Raw genomic sequence first — 18,381 nt, forward strand, 5'->3', positions numbered from 1 at the left:
CAACCTACATATGAAATTGATGATCATTCACACCTGCTTGGTATAATTGATTAATCATACACCTGACTCTAATCCTACAAGATCCCTGACTTTGTGCAAATGTACAAAGTGTGCAAGTATAAGAATTGGTGCTGGTTTGAAGGCAAAAAGTAGTCACACCAAATATTGATTTGATTTAGATTTTTCTTCTGGTCCCTCACTTTGCATTTTGTAAATTGATAAACATAAACAATTACAATATATATTTTTGAAAGCATTCTTACTTTACAGCGTTTTTTCACACCTGCCTAAAACTTCTGCACAGTATGTGTTTTGATCTGTATGACATTTTGATTTTCTGGTTGATTTCTGTCAGTTAAGATCTCTGTGGCGTCCTGTCTGACCTTGCTGTTTGCTTGCAGATGTTTCATTACCCAACTCAGTAACATCATCAGTGCAAGTGAGTGTGGGGTTTGGGCTAATGAAATGTCTGCAAGTAAACGACCAAGCTGAGCTACATATATTCTGTTGGAATTAAGATCTCTTTTAGGGTTGATAGAGAGGTTCTCAGTACTGCATTCCATGCTCTCTTTCAAGGGGATGGCAGAGTATCCATGGTTGGTCGGTCGGTCGGTCTCATGGAATAGAAAGCAGTTTAAATACTCACATAATCATATAAAGCCCTGATCTACAAAAATGTTGATAACAGTAAATTTTCTAGCAGTCCTTTAGGGCTACTTGTTCTAGCTTAGCTTGCTCATCATCAGCTGAATAATTAGTTCTTGTTTAAATATTTCTATTTCAGTTTTATATTAAAAACTACTCAAAGTGGCTAGAAGAATAATTAAAACTATATGTGTGTGTGTGCGCGTGTGCACGTGTGTATTAACTATCTAATCGAACAATCAAAATGTTCAAAATTGCCTAGATCAAACCAGCAAAATCTACAGAAAAAAGTTTGGCTTTATGCATGAAAACAGATAGAAATGGTGTTGGATGAGCTTTAGGCAGTAATGAGTTTCATATCACCCATGATTTCAGAGTGAAGATACAGTCACTTACCTCTGGCTGTGCCCTTAACTAGGAATTTGACAGACTTATTTAGCTGTTCGGAGAATGTGTTTACTTTAGATGTAATTCCAGAACAAGCTCTTCTCTCCCCACATTTCTTATATTTTTCCTAAGGTTCTCTCCATCCAAACCCATCATATGAGATATAATTTGCCAATTCTGTTACTCTAACTGAAAATTTATACAGGATCACTTTTCCTTAGATGGCTGTGAAATAACAACAGTGCTCCTTTTTTCTATGGTTCAGTCTCAAAGACTGTAGAAGTTGTCTTAAATGTTTTGCTTAACTCCATAAGCTTAATTTTTCTAATTGTATTGTTAGTTACAAACACCAAATTGTGAAGTCACCTGTTTACCAAATATTCTAGTGGGATTAGTCTTGTAAGGTTTTTTTTTTTTTTGAAGTAACAGTAACAGTCTTTGTTACTAGATATCTTCCATCTTAAACAAAACAAAACAAAACATAAAACTCCCCTATATCTATTAGTGAGATTGGTGGTAGTGGCATCAGCTAAAAATTATCTTTACATTACTCAGTGATAATAGAGTCACCCAAAAAACCCAAATTACACACATCTGATAATTCTTAATGACAAAACATATATTTTCATATATGGTATATATATTTATGTATATATATACGTATGTGCGCGCACACATATATAACATGTATTTGCAATTTAACGAAAGTATTAGTTCTGGAGCAAATTGGGCAAGTAGTATTTAGACTATTATTAGAATCATTATATCACTGTCATTGGTCCTGGGATTGCCAGGCCTTTTCTGATTATCAGATGCAACAAATGACGTCCAATTTTATTGACCAGTTCGGCTTCAACGATGAGAAGTTTGCTGATCAAGATGACATCGGCAAGTAAGTATAGTCCTATTTTAAAACTTACTTTTATTTTCCATTTCTTGTATCACAGTGGTTGTTCAATGTCTCTTCAGTAATAATATGCTGTTTACTTGGCTTTGTTCAGTAGATATTTATGCTTTTTGTACATTCCAAGGGAAATATGTTTATTAATTTGTAATTAATTTACAAAGCAAATACTTTTTGTGACCCTTACTAAAAAAAAAAAGAACTTTAGGTTCATTTTATGAATTTCTTCCTCTTAAGTTTCATGATAAGTTCATGATAATTTCTAGAACTTGGAATGTATTATGACCTAGCCTGAAAAATGTCTTTGGGAGTGTTGGCATAATAGACATATTCTAGGTGACCCGTAACTCTGTATTTGGGACCAGTTCTGACATTATTGTAAAAATAGTTTTCCCTATGTGATGCGTTCAGTTGGATTGAGGTAAACTTTCATCAGCCACTTTCTCCCTTGTCTGTTCTCAAGGATGAAGGGAATTATAGTGGGGAAAGGTGACTATGTAATTTGTGCAACCAATCCTTTGTATTAATATATATGCCCTCAGAGATTTAATCTAAACAATAAATTATTTCCCAAGTTAATAGGGTAACATGTGGATTGACATACATTCCATTTAAATCTGTTCATTTGATTGGTGGTTCAGCATAAATAGAATGGTGGTTCAGTTTGATTTTTGTATATTTCTATCATACAATGAAGAAATACTCCAAATGCTAAATAAATGTCTCCAGAAGAAAGAAAAGGTATTAGTTTCATTCTGGAACAAGCAGATTGAGATATTCTAATTCTTCTGTAATACTAGCTTATAGTATTTTCTGTTCCGTTAAATGTATTAGGTTATGACTTTCTAAATTTTGCCAGGCATGTTTGTCTATTTTTTATTTAGCTTATCTGTTGTGAGAAAACTATACAGGCAAGCTGTCACTCTTTCTTTGTATATTTCAATAATAAAAATGGTAAATTGGCTGCTAAAAGTTGTCAACAACTAAAATGTTTAAAAATGGGGCAATTCAAGCTGCATATAAGCAGTTGCTCATACACAAAGGTAAACTATCAGGATGTTTATTAAAGCTCAGATGTTTTCACAAATTAAAATCAGAAAACGCCTAGACATTAATTTCCGAACGCATATGATGACAAATGTTCACATTCAAATTGTGTGAGATTGGCAAGAAACAGCTGTATGCGATTTTCTACTTATACATTTGAAATTCAGTAATTTGGGTTATGTAGTATTCTGTGTTCTGATTTTAATTTGGTTTTGTGAAACTTGTCAATGTTATTGCACACATTCCAAAAATCTGTATCAAAAACAGTATCCCAGATCCAGAGACATTATGAATGCAGTTACTATTGCATATCTTTATCAGAACTTTGCTTGACAAATTAAAATTCTCATTTTGAACACACTTCTCTCAGTATGAGCATGACCATTCTTGGAATGGTAGACCTAAAATTGTTTTTCTGCTGACATCCAGAAGTAGTATGGTAGCAACATAGATTATTTCATTTCCCTTCCCATAGAATTATCCAAGAGTGTCCATACTATCACATTATTGAAGTGAATGCTACTGCTAGAAGTGATGCCTTTCATTGAGACAAGTGAGTTTAATCCTTGTCCTACTTGAGCTTGTTTAAAGAGCTTTTAGCTTATTACATTAGCAATCAAGCCACATGTTTATCCTTGAAGATATAATGTAGAGTAACTTCACATATTACAGATATTAACAGGCGCATAGTTGAATCCTTTGCAAGCTCTACTTATCTGTGTTGATCATATGCACAAGCTGTGGTGACTTGAAACCAGTTGAGTCTTTGCAGCAATGCATGATTTTTCAAACTGGCTGCTTCATACTACCCTCAGAGGTAAAAGCATTTTGAAGGTGTGCATTCTCTTTTTTATAACATGTCAAATGGCCTTGAGACATTCTTGATAGAGGAAGAAGCAGTGTTAGGAGTGAGGTCTATCACAGTCTGAAAAAAGGTTCAGGATTGATTTCCTCAAGTAGTTTATATTGGCTGTGTCAAAAGACTTAAAATTTTGTACTAGAAAAGAATATTTCAGTTTCATATTTTTAGATACATAAAGTTATTAAATGAAGTACTTCAAGCTATCCTATAAAATGACACTTCTTTTTTGTTTTATTGCCTAAATTTGTACTTTGTTCACAGTGTTTCTTTTGATCGTGTATCAGACATCAATTTTACCCTCAATACAAATGAAAGTGTAAGTATTTTTCCTAATTTTCATTTGTGTGTGTGTTGAAAGTGAGTGCATTGCATATCTCTGAATGAGAGCTAGCCTGCTCCTCTAACTGGTGTGCTTTTAAAGAGTATAATTTTAACAATAGAAATCATACTGCTGCATGCTTTTTACAGAAGGAATAATTAGAGGAAACATTTTGTATAATAAATGAGCTTTTGTTTCCCCACATTTTCTTTCCTCTATCCTGAATATCCTCATATCCTCCCAAAATATCTGGGAGAGGAGGTCCCCAACCTGGTGTGAGAAACAATTTTTACATCAATAAAAAGGCTAGCAGCTAAACAATTTTCAGGCTGGCCCACTTTCTCAAAAGAGATAGGCCTTTTCTCCCTTACATCCAAAGAACACAACAAAGAGCATGAGAATCTGGAATTCTTGTTCTTATTTTAATCCTTTTTTCCCCTAATAAATCTTACTAATCGGAGGTCAGAGATTAGGCAAGTGGGTGGCAGGCAGGCAGGCAGGCCAGCTAGAAGCATTTCACACATTTTTGGTCACAGTTTTGTATGAAACAGAAGGCTGCTATGGGATGAGGGAATGAATTCTTCTAGTGGATGCTGTTACTCTGGCGATCAGATAGGATTAGATTCAACTCAATGTGTGTGCATAATTCTGTTTGCCATGGTGAGTATTCTGGTTCCCTTTGGAAAACAAGGCAAGTGCCCTTCGTTCAGTCTACATGTTGAACTATCACTGATCCCAGCGATCTTTGCTGCTGTGCTGTTTAGAAATTGTTCAAAAGGCCTCATGTGCCTAGCTGAACTGTAGAGTTATCTGATCTCTCCCACTAGTTTCAAGACCAGGTGATGGGCTTCTTTTGGCAGTGGGCTTCCAAGGTACTCAGAGCATTTTGGAAGCAAAATGTAATTCTAAGAATGATCCCCATTCTGGTATTCATCTTCAAACCTAGAATTGAGGAAGAGGAGGACCAGATTTTCCTGATCTCATGCTATATTTTTAGGTACAGTATTGGGTTAAGGACAAGACAGTGTAGGATCAGTTGGGTGAAATTGTTCTTAGTGATTCACTGTTTCGGAACTGGGGCTTTAGTCTGGGAAGATTCTTGCTAGAGGCTATAGCTAATAAACATAGCTGAAATAAATTAGCATTGTCTCTTGGAGTTCCTTGGGCTAGGCCTGACATCAATCTTCCCAGACTCAAACCCCAGTTCCCAAAGTCCTCCAGCCACAACAGTGTGAATTCCTCAGGGAGGTGCCAGTCTCATCCTCTTGATCCTCCCACGCGGTTCTGGCGAGTTAAGAAAATGTTTGTCTCCCTGAGCTTGGCCTTCATAATTCCATTCCATCATACTCTGCCTGTAAAGCCCAGAAAACAAAACAACCTAGGTTTTTGTTTTTGGCAGTCTAATAATTCAGCAGCATAGTTACACTTTCTGTACTTCATGTAGATGTACAGTGCGCACATTTCAGTTGAAATTAACCAGAACAACTCCATCTGCTTCTGTGGCCGGCTTTGAGAGGTTCTCATGTTCTCCATATAATACATATCCATTCATATCTTTAGATGGATACATGCCTCAAGGTACACAATACAAATCAATATATGTGATAAACATATAATGACACTCATAATAGTACGATGACACAAGCAAGTTGCTTGGGAGGTGTCAGGTTCAGCCCAAAGAGCTCCACGAGACAGTACAGGTAACGTTCGATAGCATTTATTAGCTTTCACCCACAAGACGGAATCTTGCCAGACTGAATCTAAACTACCCAAGCCAGCAAGCAAACACTGCAAATTCCTTAGGGTGGTGCCAGTCTCACCCTTTTAACCTTCCCACGCTCTTGCTGGGGGCTAAGGAAATGCTTATCTCCCCGAGTGCGGCCTTCACCAAACCATTCCACCATAGGAGGTGATATATCTGTTTGGTAGGCTGTCAAGAATTGCCTCTATACAGCATCAAGTGTCATCAGGCCCAGTACAGCCTTTTTGACCTAGATGAGTTTTTGACTAGGACCCCACTATGTTATAGTCATGAATGTTTGTTTGGACAGGTGGTAGGTAACTTCCAGTGGCCTAAATAGTAAGAGAAGAAGCTCCCCACTTGGCCATCTTTCATTAGCAGTAGATTGGAATAGTCTTGCATGAAAGTATGCACATATCCATGTCATGATATGCATTGTGTACTAATAAACACACAGTCTAATTGAATATATCTCACACATACCAACCCCCCCGCGATAATTATTTAGATCATGGGGCAGGGGAGGAGAAAAAAACATTCAAATTTTAATTGAAGGGGATGAAAATCTGAGACGAAGGAATTTGTTTCTTTCTATTTTTCTCCTCTGCTAAGCAGTCCATACTCTTCCTTTGTTCAAAGTATTACTAACTATGGAGAATAGGGTAATGAATGAGGTGGGTTGCCTCTCTTTACCTCAGATTGTCAATGGCAACAGGAATGAATCCGTGCCTTCTGTGTTATGGGCTAACAGATTGTCATATTCACCATAGCCTGGAGGATTTTTTAAAAAAATAATCTGCGGGATGTTTAAGACTCAAAACAGCATGGAAAAAAAAGCCCAATATAGCCCAAACTGGAGACGAATTCCAGTATGCAGGGAGTGTTTATATGAGTTTAGAACATTTAAAATAACCATTTTGAGCTTGGAAAGTTTCACACACTACTGTGTAGAACTTTTAATTCTGTGGCTTAATATTTTAACCATCTGTTAAAAAGTTTCCAATCTGTTCCATTTTCTCAGGTGCATCTAGCATTCAGATGTAACTAATGTTCACCCTAAATATGATGGAATATGGACAATCAGTTTTCAAAATAGAGACAATCAACTGGCAGCCTACACTCTGATTCTTTCTTTGCTTGGCCTTGCCAGTAACCTTCTAATAAAATCCAACTGTTGCGGATTTATTTACTTCCAGACTGCTGTTCTCATTGAAAGTTTAAATAGCAGTCCCTGTGTCTCGGTTAAAAGCATCATTAAAAAGCAGTGGGAAGGAGATGTTTCTTCCTTTCAGATAGTGAAATAGCATACTTGGTGAAATAGCAGAGGGAATCTCTGTTGGATTCCCAGGTGGTAGTGGCATCAGTTGAAATGAATGTAGCATGCTACTCTCATATGCTGCTGAAAGCCAATTTGGCAGCAGTGCTGAATTACCAGAAAGTAGTTAGAAAGACTGGGTTATAGTGCATTTAATCCAGCTGGTCCTCCTTTTGAGGGGAAAGGGATGTGGCTCCATTAGAAATTTCTAGTGTGGCATCTTGTTTCCTGAAGGAATGAATAGCAGGTGACAGGAAAAAAATGGGGTGATTCTCCAACAGTGCATCTTAACTTCCAGCCTCTGAATTTGCCAATTGTGTGTCAGTGCAAACTGTGCAACATATTTCACATTTGAAACATTGCAAACTGCTGTTGTATATATATGTATGAATATATGGCAATATGGAACATCCTCTGGCTTAAGATGCTGCTGAAAGGAGTGATGACAGGGGGAGTATTCATACTTGGTGAAATTTAGCCACTCTTTACAACTTGGCCAGAATGAACTTAGCTTTTTTGATGGGTCAAGTAGTCAGTCACTACTTGTGCTCTGGCACAGAAGCACAGGGAATGAACGAATGCTTGCTTCTGGGCATGTTAGTACTTCAGTAATGAAGCTAATTGCACTTTGTCTAACATTAAAAATTGATTGGAGGAAAAATTCTTTTCTCCTAATGTATGTCAAGTCTGTTATCACCTGTAAAGTGATAATGGACCTGCTTTATTATATGTTCAGAAAGACTTTAGTATATATTGTGGAGACAACACATTATTTGAACTTTGCCTTAAGCCTTAGAGATATAGGACGCTTTTGCTTATATGCACACACATATACATTCACACATCAGACTGTACATGATAGATCAAAAAGTCAGTATTTATTAATAGTGTTCTTAGTCTTTTTTATATGTTCCCAAATATGTCCAGGGCAACATTGCTTTGTTTGAAGCATGCTGCAAGGAGAGAATACAGCAATTTGATGATGGTGGTTCTGATGAAGAAGATATCTGGGAAGAGAAACATATTGCTTTTACTCCAGAATCTCAGAGAAGATCCAGGTAATCTTAAAGTAGCAGGAAATTCTATTTTTGGCTGCTTAGACTTATTATTATTATTATTATTATTATTATTATTATTATTATTATTCACTAGTCATTATGAGTTTACTGTGGCAGAAATGGAGGTGACAAAGCAAATTTTGACCTCCAGCATTGTATCCTTTCTATATTGGCCAGTAAATCTTTTCTGAGTGCTTAGGGGTCTACTGAAATCTGGTATAACAGAAGAAAACAGAACCCTTGATAGCTTATTATGGCATGGGAGTTAAACACTTTAAAAACAAAATTAATCATATTTCAGTGGCTTAGAATCTGCAGCTTTGCCATTCTGTCTGTAGAGATACTTAGGACAGTGTCTGATCAGATTTTCTGGGATCACTTTTAAAACTAGACAGTATGAAGAAGGATTCAGTAAACCACCTATTTCCTTGAGCTTTGCTACTCACAGTTTATTACATGTAATCAAAAAGGAGGTGCTCATCAGGCTCAAGGAAGTTACAGATTCCTCCTTATGAGAAGAAATGGTCCTGACTGTCAGAGGGAGGCCATAATGAAACCACTTCTAAGAAAATATCATTGGATCCAGAAAAGCTAAATAATTATTGGCTTATGGCCAACATCCTCTTCCTGAGTAGACACTTGAGTGAGTAATAATGAATTAGATCCAAGCATTCTGGTGAAAAGGGTTTCTTAAGTCCATTCAGTCAGGATTTAGGTCTGGTTTTGGCACTAAAGTTGCCTTGGTTGCAGTTTGGGTTCAGTTTTATCCAGAAAATGATGAGGAGTGTCTCTCTGTTGATTGTCCTGGATCTCTGACAGTTTTCAGTATCAGTCATATTATTGTTTGGGAGAAGCTGCCCAAATTATGTGTGGTGGAACTATTTTGCAATGGTTCTGCTTGTGCCTGAATGGTTGACTCAAGAAGATGGTGCTGGAGGAATTCTGTTCAACTTGATAGCATTTCTGCTGTAGCTCCCCTGCAAGATTCCATTTTACACTCCAGCCAGCCAGCCACCCCTCTCTGTAGTATCTGTGTGAAATCACACTGATCTTTTGGAGAATTAGTGTAAAGTATCATTAGTATGTTGGTGACACTTGCTATCAGATTCAGGTGAAGCACTAGAAACAATTAGTGTAGAGCTGTAATAATGGCCTGAGCGAGGGCCAAAAAATAAGCACTTAATCCAGATAGGCCATTCACTGACAACATTAATGGTTTATCTGTCCAGGTGAGTAGTGAACTGTCTGCTCCGGAAAGGGTTACATTCCCCCTGAAGGATCAGATGCATAGCCTTGGGAGTGCTTCTAGATCCATCTATGTCATTAAGGCACAAGTGTCCTCTGGCACCAAGCACCTTTTGGCAGCTTATGTTGGTGCACCAGTTGTGTCCCCACTCCATGAGAGAGTTTCACTACAATAATCCATACCCTGGTAACTTCTCATTTAGATTACTACAGTGTATTATATATGAGGCTGCCCTCAAAAATAATCTAGAAACCTTAGTTCAAAATAGAACAGCATGAACTGTTCTAGTGCAAAATAGTGCAGCATGAACACTTACTAGAATCGCTGGTTATAAACCAGATTTTGTGCAATTTACATTATCTCCCAGTTTGTATTTGCTTTCAATTCAAGATGCTGGTATTAATGTATAAAGCTCTTGGTGACTTGGAATTACTGTATCTGAGGGCCACCTCTTCACCTATGTTCCCATCCATACTTAAGATCATCTTCAGAGGTGTTGTTCCAGGAGCTCTCCCATAAGGAGTTATGGGGGTGGCACCCATGATTGGGCCTTTTCAGTGGTAGCTACCCAGCTCTGGAATACCCTTCTCAGCAAGATATGCCTAATGTTGACTTTTTAAAGAAAGTGACTTTTGAAAGGCACCAATGAATGGTTCCCTTTCAACACCAAGCAAAAATGTTGTTATCATGTCACATCTTCTAATGTATTCAGATGATAATTTCAAATTTACATGCTACATTGGCAGTTTTAACTGCTTTTAGAACTACTTCTATTGTTTCTTTTGTATGTGTAAATAGTTGTTGTATAAGGTATTTTCAGAGAAGGAAATGTAGAGTAGACCATAGTATACAGTCAGGTCCAGAAATATTGGGACATCGACACAATTCTAACATCTTTGGCTCTATACACCACCACAATGGATTTGGAATGAAACAAACACAATGTGCGTTAACTGCAGACTGTCAGCTTTAATTTGAGGGTATGTACATCCAACTCAGGTGAACGGTGTAGGAATTACAACAGTTTGCATATGTGCCTCCCACTTGGTAAGGGACCAAAAGTAATGGGACAGAATAATAATCATACATCAAACTTTCCCTTTTTAATACTTGGTTGCAAATCCGTTGCAGTCAATCACAGCATGAAGTCTGGAACGCATAGACATCACCAGACGCTGGGTTTCATCCCTGGTGATGCTCTGCCAGGCCTCTACTGCAATTGTCTTCAGTTCCTGCTTGTTCTTGGGGCATTTTCCCTTCAGTTTTGTCTTCAGCAAGTGAAATGCATGCTCAATGGGATTCAGGTCAGGTGATTGACTTGGCCATTGCATAACATTCCACTTCTGTCCCTTCAAACACTCTTTGGTTGCTTTTGCAGTATGCTTTGGGTCATTGTCCATCTGTACTGTGAAGCGCCATCCAATGAGTTCTGCAGCATTTGGCTGAATGTGAGCAGATAATATTGCCCGAAACACTGCAGAATTCATCCTGCTGCTTTTGTCAGCAGTCACATCATCAATAAATACAAGAGAACCAGTTCCATTGGCAGCCATACATGCCCACGCCATGACACTACCACCACCATGCTTCACTGATGAGGTGGTATGCTTAGGATCATGAGCAGTTCCTTTCCTTCTCCATACTCTTCTCTTCCCATCACTCTGGTACAAGTTGATCTTGGTCTCATCTGTCCATAGGATGTTGTTCCAGAACTGTGAAGGCTTTTTTAGATGTCGTTTGGCAAACTCTAATCTGGCCTTCCTGTTTTTGAGGCTCACCAGTGGTTTACCTCTTGTGGTGAACCCTCTGTATTCACTCTGGTGAAGTCTTCTTTTGATTGTTGACTTTGACACACATACACCTACCTCCTGGAGAGTGTTCTTGATCTGGCCAACTGTTGTGAAGGGTGTTTTCTTCACCAGGGAACGAATTCTTTGGTCATCCACCACAGTTGTTTTCCGTTGTCTCCCGGGTCTTTTGGTGTTGCTGAGCTCACCGGTGCGTTCCTTCTTTTTGAGAATGTTCCAAACAGTTGTTTTGGCCACGCCTAATGTTCTTGCTATCTCTCTGATGGGTTTGTTTTGTTTCTTCAGCCTAATGATGGCTTGCTTCACTGATAGTGACAGCTCTTTGGATCTCATCTTGAGAGTTGACAGCAACAGATTCCACATGCAAATAGCACTCTTGAAATGAACTCTGGGCCTTTTATCTGCACATTGTAATTGGGGTACTGAGGGGATATCACACACCTGGCCATGGAACAGCTGAGAAACCAATTGTCCCATTACTTTTGGTCCCTTACCAAGTGGGAGGCACATATGCAAACTGTTGTAATTCCTACACCGTTCACCTGAGTTGGATGTACATACCCTCAAATTAAAGCTGACAGTCTGCAGTTAACGCACATTGTGTTTGTTTCATTCCAAATCCATTGTGGTGGTGTATAGAGCCAAAGATGTTAGAATTGTGTCGATGTCCCAATATTTCTGGACCTGACTGTATATTTCAGCCAATGTGCTATTGTTCTCTTGATTATGTGTGTGCAAAAATAAGTGACCCAGATCTGTAAAATTATGGATCTAAGTGGGCATATTCAGTTTCTCCCATTTGTTTGTTCCAGTTTGATCTCATTCTGTCCTTCTTTTTTTAGTATGTTACAGTTGTTGCTGTTCTTGGTTTCCTTTCTGGTATGTTAGACCTGATTTGCACAACATCCAACTCTTTGCTTATGGCCAGCTCTAAGTCTTTATGGAATACCAGCACCATTTCTTTATTTCAATCCCCTCCCATCATTTCTTATTCCATAACTATATTTCTTACTGAGCAAACAGACCAGTTATTGTTTGGAGATCATCTTAAACCCAAATTCAAAATTACGTATTGATTATGTAATCACTGCTAGCAGCATTGAAAATCTATTTATAATTTTTTTTTTCAACTGCTTCAAATGTTACAAGTGGAAATAGATTTAATTCAGATAATTGAGCTAAGGTTCTTTGAAAAGGTTTTCAATACTTTGGATTTCTTAAATTTTTGCATATTTTTGCCACTGAAAGTTATCAGAGCTTCACTAGTCAATTTAAGTATGCTGCAGTTGCCAAACTTTGCTGGACTAGGATATTGGTGCTTTCATTTTAAAATTATATCTCCCATCACTTTACTTCCTTCACTCTGGTTGGCAAGCAGTCCATATAGGGCAATAGCTACTACCCCCAGCCTCTATGGAGTAGAAGGTCAACATTTCTATAGAGCAGAGATTGTTATTTATCAGGATCTTAAAATTGCTTGGAAGCTTAACCCACTATTTTGGACATTAAACCCTGAGCCAGAGGCAGAAAAGTAATCCAAACTCTTTGGACTCAGTATCTTCAAAGGCCAAATTAATAAACAAAAAGAAATGGAAGTATGGCAGACAAGTAGGAAATGCTGCTTGCTCCTCATCTGCTAGTTAAAAGTAGCCTAACTAGACAGCTTCTGTAGTGTTTTCAAATCATATTGGACACTGAATGCCTTCTTGCCTACCTAGCAACTTCTTCATAGTGGGATCAGACACTTTAGAATCATGTTGGTTCAAATACATATTTTAAATTTATACCTGAAAAGCATTAGGAAATACACTAATCAGAAATCAAGTTTCTAAGTTCTATATAAACTCCACAGTTATCAAAGGCAATGTATTACAATAGCCCTTATTGTGTTTGCAGATAGTGCCCAGCAGTCTTCTTTTAGATGACTCAGTCCCTTCTGGATAAGGAGAGGTTAAGGGAACCCTTGCAAGGCTGCAGTGAGGTTTATCCCAAACATCTGTTGGATAAAGTCACAAGGATTCACTTGTAGCTGACCTCTGGCTGTACTGGTCCTATGCAGATGATTGGGGTTGAGTTCGACAAGTGACTTCTGAGGAAGTAGACAGGGCCCTTGGGACTGTGACTGCTATCTTTACATTAGATCCATGTACTTCCTAGCTGGTCAGGGCCTCCCAGAAAGTGACATGCAGCTGGATCAAATGATGGGAAATGTTTCCTTGCGGGAGAAGGCATTTCCACCTGCCTTAAAGGGGATGATGGTCCGCTCCCTCCTCAAGAGGCCATCCCTGGAGTCAGCAATACTGGACAGTTTTCTTTAGCCTCAGTCTTTCTTTTTCAGAGAGAATTGTTGAGAAGGTGGTAGGTTGCAGCTCCGAAGAGCTCTGAAGAAAGAGGGTTACCTGGACCTGTTGCAGTCTAGTTTCAGGCCAGGATATAGTGCTAAGATGGCATTGACTGGATGACTTCTGATGGCCCAGAATGGGGATAATGTATCCATCCTGGCGCTCCTTGCCAGCTTGCAACTTCTTTATAGTGAGATCAGACAGTTGTAATCATGCTGGTTCAAATAAAGTGGCTTTCAATACCATCAATCCTAGTATCCTTCTGGACCAGGTGAGAGAGTTGGGAGCGAGGGACACAGTTCTTTAGTGGTTCTTGTTGTTCCAAGGTCATTTCCAATCAGTGTTGGCATGGAGGGGACCAGTCTAAGTTTCTGCTTTGTGGGGCACCATGGGGCTCAACTCTCTCCCTGCTTCTATTTAACATCTATATATATAGGGAGTCATGGAAATGAACTTGGAGAAGGCACCCAGAAGCCGTTAGGACAACAGCAGGTGTAGAAGCATGAGATAAGCCCAGAGAGGCAGGAAAGTATTAGAAAGAGACTCAAACTGGCTCCCCCCGACTCCCTGGCATGTAAGAGGGAGGGAAGAGAAAATATGGGCAGACTTGTGAAATTCTGTTCCTCTGGCCTATCTCAATGAAGTATAGTTCTGATCATGCTGTGGAGTCAGTTTCCTGGTCTGTCTATCTTGTAGAGCTGACAACATGAAACCACTAGGTGACATCATTCATTGGCACAGGATAACTATCATCAGTATGCTGATAATAATCAGTTACACATCTCTGCCCTGTGCCATCCACTTGAGGTCCGAAAGCGTACCCTCTCTGTCATGGTGTCTGTCTTATGGAACAGTTCCCCACCCCCACCCCCCAGGACGGCACTGTCTCATTAGCCTTTCGGGAGGCTGGGAAGACCTGGCTCTTCCTCCAGGCTTTGGGGCTAAGATATTGGTGGAACTCTGGCATGGGTATGGTTTTGTTTGATATGTTGATAATGTAATTTTAGGGGCCTCAACCCAGTTTCTTTTGAATTGCATTTATTTTTTATTTATATGCACTGTCCAGAAGTCCTTGGATAGATGTGTGGCTAAAATTGTTAAATAAGTAAATGGATTTGTCTGTCCTGGGTCTCTAACCAGGGCCAAGTACCTCTTTTCAAAGAGTCCATATTCCTCCATATGATTGCTTTGGAAATTGCCTGGTATTATCTAAGTGGCAAACACAACAGAATAAATGGTGTAGTTTGATATGTTGATAATAATATTTTAGGGGTCTCAACCCAGTTTCTTTTGAATTGCATTTATTTTTTATAAAAATAATATATTTAGTTTTGTTTTCTTCAAAGCTGTAACTGTTTTCACAGAGTTAGCTGTTAGGTTTGTCAACATGACTCTTGAAGCAGTGGCATCTTTCAGGCTCATGCTGACATCTGAAAAATGTTGAGTACTTTAATGGATAACAGAGAAGTGCTCTGCTTGCGTGAGGTCCAAAGCACTATGTCAAACCATTTCGGAACTGCACTAAAATCAGTGGAGGTTCAACCATGAGTTCAGCAAGAAAGTTCACTTTATAGCATTATGTAATTTTATGTTATTGAAACAAGGGGGAGGAATCAATCAGACCCCCTCACCTATTCTTAATCTCCAAAGTTTTAAATTAATTTTTAGAGAAAAAATGGTTAAGGTAATAAATGAAGAAAATCTTATGGGGGGAAATAATAATCTCTTTATATGTCTCTTTCATTAAAATAAAAAGTTCAGGCAGTACAGATAGTGAAGAGAGTACAGATTCTGAAGAAGAGGATGGAACAAAGCAAGACCTGTTCGAATCAAGCACCAATACAGAAGACAAGATGGAAGTAGATTTGAATGAAAGTAAGTAGCTTTTATTCCACAGCTTCTCTTCATTCACATACCAGATACAGGAATTGGATTGTCCTTACCAGCATATTTTCATTTGTAAAAAGAAAGCGTGGCCTTGTTGATTTTTTTTTTCATTATTTGTACTTTAAAAAAATTATTAGCATTATAATTAATGCAATGATCTATCTGCACCTTGGTTCGTCTGATTAGTAGTAAACCTGAAGTTAACTCCATAAAAAAAAAGGAAAGTATTTTACATTGCTTCTGTTTAGAGATAGAGATTATTGATTATTAGAGAATATTGCTCAAGCAATAATATGGCTGCTGCCTCAGTTGCATAACAGATAGACCAAACTCTCAACATTTAACATAACACAAAGCAAGGACAATCTGTGCATGTACAGAGGGACGAGGAACATGTGCGCCACCCCCATCCCCTCTTGGATTCTTTGGCTTCTAGCAGGTGGCTGTGTGTAGTGAAGGATTTCTGTTATCTGTGGACATTTTCCATTGCAGATAGACATATGTAAAATGTAAAGAGGTATATAGAGGTGTGCAAGTCCTAAAATGATACAGAATTATTCTTTTAAAATCGGGGGTTGCTTAAGTATCATCATGGTGGAATGAGTAGTTGTAAATGGTTCTAGTTTTTTTCAGTACAGTGGAACCTCGGGTTACGAATTTAATCCGTTCCATGACTCTGGTCGCACCCCAAATTGGTCGCATCCCGAAGCAAATTTTCCCATAGGGTTCAATGTAATTACCGTTAATCCGTTCTGGCGTAGAGGACAGGGAGGCTTGGAGGGAGAGTCAGGGGCAGAAAATGGCCGCGGACCACGTGTCAAGGGCGGAAAAATGGCCGCGGACCACGTGTCGGGTGGAAAAATGGCAGTGGACCACGTGTCAGGGGCAGAAAAATGGCAGTGGACCACGTGTCAGGGGCGGAAAAATGGCCGCGGACCACGTGTCAAGGGCAGAAAAATGGCCGCAGACCACGTGTCGGGCAGAAAAATGGCCGCGGACCACGTGTCAGGGGCAGGAAAATGGCCACGGACCACGTGTCATGGGAGGGAAAATGGCCGCGGATCCGGTTTGTAACTCGAGGTGGTTCGCAAATCGAGGTAAATTTTTGGGGCCGGAGCTGGTCGTAACCCGAAAAATTCGTAAGCAGAGGCGTTTGTATCCCGAGGTACCACTGTACTCATAAAAGTAGAATAGTTTGCAGGTTCTTCCTCTGGCTTTTTTTAAACTTAAACAAGCTGCCTTGCTACAGACTTAGTATTAGAAACTGATATATTTGTAATGTTGTAATTTTTCCAGCACCTAATTGGTCAGCTAACTTTGATGTTCCTATGGAAACCACGCATGGCACTAATCTGGATTCTGTTGGATCTGATGTGTGGAGCACAGAGGAACCGATGCCAGCCAAAGAAACTGGCTGGGCTTCCTTTTCAGATTTCACTGTAAGGTAGGAAAGCATTATATTCCTGCAAAGCCTATTAAATGAAATTAAAGAAAAACAAGAAAGAAATCATGCATGTTTTGTTTTCATATATTTTATATTTGAAATGATAGCATTAGCTTGTGAGTTTGCTCTGGCACCTTTTAAAAGCACAGCTGCAGTAATAGATTCATGTGTTCAGATGAAAAAAATTATCTGTGATGATTGTACAATTTGAGAAAAAAATGGGGGGGTGGCATCATAGGAGCCCCAGGTCACTTTTTTGTCACTCGTCCCCAAACCACATTGCAGAAATTCAGCAGTAAAGCACTGAATGATAGTGGCACAATTTTTCAAATTTTTCCCAGAAAAGGAACTATCTTACTGAGAAACCCTCAGTTTCTAAGAATAAAAATCTAATCTCCCTGATCCATTTATTTGGTTGCAGACTTCATTTTGTATAGAAAATCTTGGGTAGTGGGACAAAACAAGTAGCACTACGATTTTCTTCTCTGGCACTTCAAGAAATGCTTTTATCTTCATTTTCTTTCTCTCCTCTTCTCCCACCCATTATCTTCCTTTTTCTCTGCATCTCCTTCTGTTGAATATTAATGTTTTGTTTTCTGAATTTAAAAAAATAATCTACAGCTGAATAGCCATCTGTTTTTCCTTCATGTCCTAAATCCAAAGGTGAGGGTTCAAAGAAAGGATAGGTTAGCTTTCAGGATTGATGTGAACTTCTGTAAGGTCTCACATGTTCATTGATATTGAGCTTACCTTTCTTTGCTTCTCAATTACCCATGAGTGCGAGCGTACTCTAGAATCCTATTCCAAATAGTTGCCACTATTGTTATCCTTTTCATACAAAAGTGACCAACTGAATTCTCTCCTGTGTGCTCCTTCCTGAAAATAATTGAAAATGTGATTCATCAGTTTTCTTACTTTGTTTTTAAAGTTCAAAAGATTCTTTAAGAAGTAATTCACCGGTGGAGATGGAAACCAACACAGAGCCAGTGGATCCTCTGAATGCAAATGTAGTTGCCCTTGTGACCCAGCCAGAAAGTAAGATCTCAGAAGTGCCACAGAACACACTGCAGAAATAGAAAAAAACTTGTTTCATTACTTGAAATGATGGAATTTTTAAAAATAGCTATTCTAAATAATCTCCTATGTTGAACAACTGCAAAAATGGTAAAGGATGCATAATACAAGAATTGTGTAATGCCAGTATCATTAAGGATGAATTACACCTAATTTTGGTTCAGGATTATTTTGGTTATTAATGTGTGATATTAAGGTCAGCATGTTCCACTGATAAAGAGATGCCATCTTACAGGACCTTGAAGTTGGTCCTTCTCTGGGGCTGCCTCTGCCCTACAGAACAAGCTTCACCCCTAAGTCTG

At 38.8% G+C, this 18,381-nt stretch overlaps 1 protein-coding gene across 8 annotated transcripts in view; it reads left to right on the forward strand.

The window, feature by feature from the left end:
* The window catches only part of PPP6R3 (protein phosphatase 6 regulatory subunit 3), a 92,466-nt gene that overhangs the window by 59,482 nt on the left and 14,603 nt on the right, over nucleotides 1–18,381 (forward strand). For 6 of the 8 annotated variants that reach the window (XM_025164793.2, XM_088146126.1, XM_025164792.2 and 3 more), the window contains 6 exons: nucleotides 1,827–1,924; nucleotides 4,107–4,161; nucleotides 8,148–8,278; nucleotides 15,431–15,549; nucleotides 16,858–17,005; nucleotides 17,934–18,040. In XM_025164793.2, coding sequence (XP_025020561.1) covers nucleotides 1,827–1,924; nucleotides 4,107–4,161; nucleotides 8,148–8,278; nucleotides 15,431–15,549; nucleotides 16,858–17,005; nucleotides 17,934–18,040 — 658 coding nt within the window. The remainder of the gene's footprint in view (nucleotides 1–1,826; nucleotides 1,925–4,106; nucleotides 4,162–8,147; nucleotides 8,279–15,430; nucleotides 15,550–16,857; nucleotides 17,006–17,933; nucleotides 18,041–18,381) is intronic. The other 2 variants (XM_007425265.4, XM_007425266.4) reach the window with 2 other exon arrangements.

This window comes from Python bivittatus, unplaced genomic scaffold, assembly GCF_059951505.1.
Source record: "Python bivittatus isolate LINGU-HERP-01145 unplaced genomic scaffold, Pbiv_v1 ctg000480_np1212, whole genome shotgun sequence".
NCBI classification, from domain to species: Eukaryota; Metazoa; Chordata; class Lepidosauria; order Squamata; family Pythonidae; genus Python; species Python bivittatus.